Source organism: Pinus tabuliformis, chromosome 9 (assembly GCF_031772625.1).
Source record: "Pinus tabuliformis cultivar Carrire ecotype Pingquan chromosome 9, CPIR1, whole genome shotgun sequence".
Lineage (NCBI taxonomy): Eukaryota > Viridiplantae > Streptophyta > Pinopsida > Pinales > Pinaceae > Pinus > Pinus tabuliformis.
The window spans coordinates 1202010523-1202016358 of NC_142307.1; the positions used below are offsets into that span (position 1 = coordinate 1202010523).

A 5836-nucleotide genomic window follows, 5' to 3' on the forward strand; every position below is an offset into this window, starting at 1 on the left:
ATAGTTCTTAGATGGAAAACATGCTTCTTTTGAAAAAAAGGTTTAAAAAAAAATTACTCGTCCAAAAAATACGACCCTTGATCATCACCATCCACGCTGTCAGCACAAATCTGCACAAATCTTTCGATTAACAGGTGTGCGGACGAAAACTGTGTGCCTTCTAAGTTCGGGATTTCCCTCCACAAATATGATCCTTGGGTCCCACGATGTTTTTGAAAAATAAAGATCTCGGGACGATCAAGAAGCACTTTCCACCGCGGATTCTATTCAAAATTACCTATAAATATGGACATTCTGATCATTGGGATTCACTCAATACTTTCTCTGGGAACTGCAACAATATAATAGACTAGAAGAAACAGTCGTTCGTTTCTTGACCTCAATTCTTATATTCAAGTGATGCGATTTAGAAATAGTTAATTATTCTGATTTCATGTAGAACAACTGTATTGTTCATTCTACGCGTTCATCACTTAGAATTGATTCAGTCCAAATTTGAGCCTCACCATGTCTTCCCAAGCGGTTGGAATTCCATCAATTGATTCAAAAGCCGCAGGCAAGGAGATCTACGAGCAGAAAGACATAGAATCGGCCCACAATCGCTCTTCTACTTCTCTGAGACGAGCAAGCCAGAAGCAACTCTGTTTAATAATCAGATACAAGTGGCTGAGATTGCTCTTATGTAATCTATATGAAGTCATTCTGGGAACCAAATTAAGCTTCTTGTTTCCTCTAGTGCCTTTGGCTATTGCAGCAGACAGACTTCAACTAGGAAATGTGAGTAGGATGTCCTCTCTTTTATATATATATAGATAGATATAGATATCAGATTATTAAACTATATTCTCCGGATCTCAACAAGTGCAGTGTCTTTTGTCTGCAGGTTTGGGTGTTCATCATAAGTTTGCTTGGTCTAGCACCTCTTGCTGAACGTATAGGCTTTGTCACCGAGTAAGTGAAAAATTGCATGGTATATGTACATAGGTTACGTGTAATCTGTACCTTGTACTGCAATTGTTTATACACTTGGAATGGTCACTGCAGTGCAGTGACTTCATAAAATATTATGTTTGCTGGTTCTACAGTCTGATGTTTTGTTGTAAATTGTTGCAGACAAATTGCATTCTACACTGGACCAACAAGTGAGATTCTTATATGTATATGGACTATGTACTCATATTTGTGGATACAAGATATGAGCTAATTGATATATATGAGAAAGTGTTTGACATTTCGAAGTAACTGATGCAAATATATTGTTAATTAATTTTCCTATAGTTGGCGGGCTGCTCAATGCCACATGTGGAAATGCAACAGAGATGCTCATTGCAGTGTTTGCACTTTACCAGGGCAAGACCAATGTGGTCAAGTATTCTCTACTAGGCTCTGTGCTTTCCAACTTACTTTTTGTGCTTGGCACATCTCTCTTTTGTGGAGGAATTGCCAACATGAAAAAAGAACAACGGTTTGACAAGGCAAGTGATATTTTTTTGGTTTTTCTACCAAAACAAGTCCGACCTGCTCATGATATTCATTCAAGTCCGACCTGCTCATGATATTCATTCATGGGGGCCTAACCATGGGTGTTGTATTGCTATATGATGTAGGTTATTTCTGGAATCGACTCCAGTCTTCTTATGATGGCTTCACTGTGTCTCATGTTACCCTTGGCCCTTCAACAATCTATGGCATATAGTGAAGCAGCTGTATCAACATTACAACTGTCTAGAGTCAGCAGCATCATCATGCTGATAGCTTATGCTGCATATTTGTTCTTCCAATTAAGGACACACAGACAATTGTTTGAAGAAGGCCAGGTACAAATTAATTAATAAATTGTAACTATAGCAATTGCACAAGTCTTGGTTCTTGCTGGGCACATACAAACATAAATATTATACTTCTGTTGCAGGAAACAAAAGGAGAAGAAGATGAGGAAGAACCATCCATAGGATGCATAAGTTCTATTGTCTGGCTCTGCACTCTGACTGTTGTTATCTCCCTGCTTTCTCAGTATATTGTCGAGACCATTGAGGTGAATATTAGTTCCTTTAAAATGTTAAACCAATTTAACCAAATTTATCTTCTACTTGCTCGTTTTACAAAATAGCTTGACTGTTTGATCAGGACGTAGCAGAATCATGGGAAATATCTGTGAACTTTATCAGTATAATATTGTTACCGATCGTAGGCAATGCAGCCGAGCACGCCAGCGCCGTATCATTTGCTCTCAAAAACAAACTTGTGAGCAGCAAAGTTGTAGAGTAAAATATTTTTCCCTCATAAGGAAAAATTTACAACGAAGTCTCTAAATTTAGTTAGTGGTGTATTTAATATTAAACAAGTAACCTTATTAACCTATCTAAATTATTCAAAAATTTTACTGCTCCCTTGTTTGTCACATGACAGCAACATCATTTCTTCCATATTCCCTTTATTACTTTGAAAATTGAAGGTTTTTCATGCATTTCCTTCTGTTGCAGGATATATCCTTGGCTGTGGCTATGGGTTCTGCCACACAGATTGCCATGTTTGTGGTAAGTTTTGCACATAGAGGAATTGATTATGGTAGTTTATTCGAGTATTAATGTCTTTATTTCTCACAAACATTGAACATATTTTGAATATCAATCACTTGTATTTGCAGATCCCCTTTATGATTGCTCTAGCCTGGATTATGGGAAAACCCATGGACTTGGATTTTCATATTCTGGAGACTGTTACTCTATTTGCCACTGTACTAATAACAACATATATCTTACAGGTTTAGTCTCGCACCCCCTATTGCAACGCATATTATATCCATAAACTTATTTCATTCAACATTTGTCGTAGGCGATAATATACAAATCTAGACTCGTTAGATTCATCATAACCCCCTGATTTGTAAAAAGCCCAAAGGTTAAGATAGTTGTATGTTATTTTTTGTTATAGCATTTAAATACATGCCTACTCTTCTTTTATTTATATCATGGTCTAATTAATTTTTGTACAGGATGGAACTTCAAACTACATGAAGGGTTTAGTGTTGTTGCTGTGTTACTTTGTCATTGCATCGTGCTTCTTTCTGTTGCAAACGCCGCTCACAAAGGGTAGGGATTTTCTTTGAGGGATTATCATTTACATTATGTGTTTCTTCATTTCTAATACTATTTATTTAATGCATTATGTGCAGGACATCGTCATCCAATCCTGGATGGAAAAGTTGTGACAGCAACAATTCCCATGCCTGCTAAACAGGCAAGTTCTACCCATCAAAATAAAATATGCCCTTAACACTTGGAAACCCACTACTCATTTCAATAAATACATAATTGCTTCATATAAAATAGAATTCTCATTTCTTCATATTTGAATTTGTTCACTGATATGTGTGTTTTACAGTTCTAGAAACTGATATGGGGACAGGGACTTGGAGTTATGGCGAATGGGCATCGTTTTCATACGTCTGTAATAAGGAATCCTCTTCTTCATAGATAGAAGGATTTTTTGTATTTCAATAAAGCAATCCAAAGTATTATTTTTATTTAAAAACCGGTGTGGTCAGATTATGTACAGCAGAGCTTTGTAGTTTGTTCTTCGTACAGTCATGGCTCCAGCAAACCCATGATGTTCACCTTTTCAGCGAAAAAGCAAAGATGATGTCATATTCATTGTTATGTTGCTTGTGTCTGGGGATCAAAGAACGCCTTTATCTCTGAAATGTGTTGACCGTTTGGCAATGAATTACAAAGATGTATACTTATCCCGTTACAAATTACCTGGATGGAAAAATCTACTTAGTTACCAAACCCTCCCATTGAGAATATACATTCTGGTCTTTAATGTTAATGATAGCAATTCAATCCTTATTCCCAAAGCAATGTTAATGAGAATAGTCCCACCACACAATATTAGTGCTAACACTCTAATTCTCATTGGAAATTAAAGTTACCAAGTATTAAAATTTCAATAATTGCTTTCCAGATTTATAATGAAACTGTGAATGCATATGAGGAAACCGTATTTAATGATAATGGTTATCAATAATGAAATGGGAGGATATTTGTTATAAATTATTTAATTATTAATGTATGGTTTTTTTTTTTTTTTATTAATCTTTTAGTAATTGAATGGAATTGTTTTGTAATTTATAATATTTAATTTTTAAAAATAAATATTTGTGTAGTGATTTTTATTGTTAACTTGGGAAGATATTTGTTATAAATTATTTAATTATTAATTTATTGTTTTTTAATTTTATTACTCCAAGGTATGATTTTTGTAATTGAATTGATTTGTTTTGTAACATATAATATTTAACTTTTAAAGCTAGGTTTTTTTCTAGTTCGGCTGGTGAGCACTTGTCCTAAACTCTGTGTCGGTGCTCTTCACGGCCTCCCCTTGTGTGTCTGGTTGGGGCCTCTCGGTGCCCTGACCGCCATGGCTGAACCGCATCAGCATCTTGGTGCCCTCTCCTTCAAAGATATGGTCACTGGTCGGCCTCCAGACCAGGCTTCCTTCTTCACAAAGTTTGCCTCTAGCTCAACCTTTTGCACACCACTAGGAGGAAACATTAAAAAAGGAGCAACGCATCCACAGCAAAAAGAGCTTCCTCGGAGGAAAGAAGAAACAACGAAAATGATAACCAAAGATACTCGAGCAGAAAAAGGTAAGGCCGCAAACACGCCCTTCCTTGTTGACTTAAATCCTTTACAAACTTAGGAGCAGCAGCAAGATCAGAGGAAAAAGACTAAGAATAACTACAACCCCATAGCCAAGAAAATCCCAAAACTGGAAATCCAAGACCCCAGTGTAGCAGTCTATAGAGAATATATGCAAGAACATGTAGTAATATGCAAGTTCATGGGCATCTGGCCAACTGAAAGAGCCCTGAACTGGTGGATACAAAGCAAATGGACACCCAAAGGGGAGATCAGACTTCAGTTGGGCTCCAAAGGATTCTTCACAGTCATCTTTGACCTCCTAGAAGACAGAGACAAAATATTTGAAGGAGGACCCTATTTCTACAACTCAATCGGTTTATACATGAGATATTGGAGGGACAACTTCACACCAGAAAAGGAGGATTTTACGAGAGTTCCAGTCTGGGTTCGCCTCTACTCCTTACCAACTGATTATTGGGCTCCTTCTGTCTTAAAAGGTATAGGAGACCAGCTGGGGGAGTACATCAAAATGTTTGAAGGCACCAAAACGGGTCATTATGTTTCCTATGCTCGAATCTGTGTATACATAGATGTCTCTGGTGCCCTGCCAGAAGAAATTAAATTAATCTTCAGGGACGAAGTCTGGCTACAAAGTATAGACTATGAACATATTCCCTTCTGATGCAGAAAGTGTCACGAGCATGGGCATCTCTTCCGAGACTGTCCTATGAACAAAACCCCTCAATCTCAAGAGCAAGCAAGTAAAAGAAAAGATAGTGAAGGATATACTAAAGTCATCTCCAGGAACAAGAACAACAGGAAAAATGTTATCCCCAAGAAGAACCAATTTAAAGAAGCAGGTCAGAACCAATTCAATGCTTTGAACAGCACCCAGGAGCAAATGGATCCTAACGACCTAATAGGAGATGAAGCAGGAGAAGACAAAACGAACCCAGCAGACACATAATACAATGAGAGGGACACAGGCTGTACCAACAGAGGAAAGGAGCATTCGCAAGAGGACACAAAAATGGAGCAAATAGAAATAGAGGAAACACCACATGAAATTGCCATAGAGGAAGCTCTGGAGGGGGTAGACTTCGCAACAATTGCAAAGGAATGGAAACAAAAAGCAATAAATTCCATATCACATAAAATCGAAGGCACTTATCTCCTCCAGGAAGATTTAA

The 5836-nt window shown here is 37.3% G+C and overlaps 1 protein-coding gene across 3 annotated transcripts; it reads left to right on the top strand.

Annotated features, from left to right (window-relative positions):
• Positions 1–310: 310 nt before the first annotated feature.
• Positions 311–3760, top strand: LOC149152856 (vacuolar cation/proton exchanger 1a-like). 3 transcript variants are annotated; one of them, XM_089445950.1, is made up of 12 exons: positions 311–777; positions 884–951; positions 1114–1157; positions 1279–1475; positions 1608–1817; positions 1913–2035; positions 2128–2244; positions 2484–2537; positions 2648–2764; positions 2996–3092; positions 3176–3240; positions 3385–3760. In XM_089445950.1, the coding sequence occupies exons 1-12, from the start codon at positions 508–510 to the stop codon at positions 3388–3390; spliced, it is 1368 nt and encodes a 455-aa protein (XP_089302076.1). In that variant the 5' UTR covers positions 311–507; the 3' UTR covers positions 3391–3760. The 3 variants fall into 3 exon arrangements, with proteins under 3 accessions (XP_089302076.1, XP_089302077.1, XP_089302078.1); XM_089445951.1 differs by having other exon boundaries at positions 1114–1142; XM_089445952.1 differs by lacking the exon at positions 2128–2244.
• The last annotated feature ends 2076 nt before the right edge of the window (positions 3761–5836 follow it).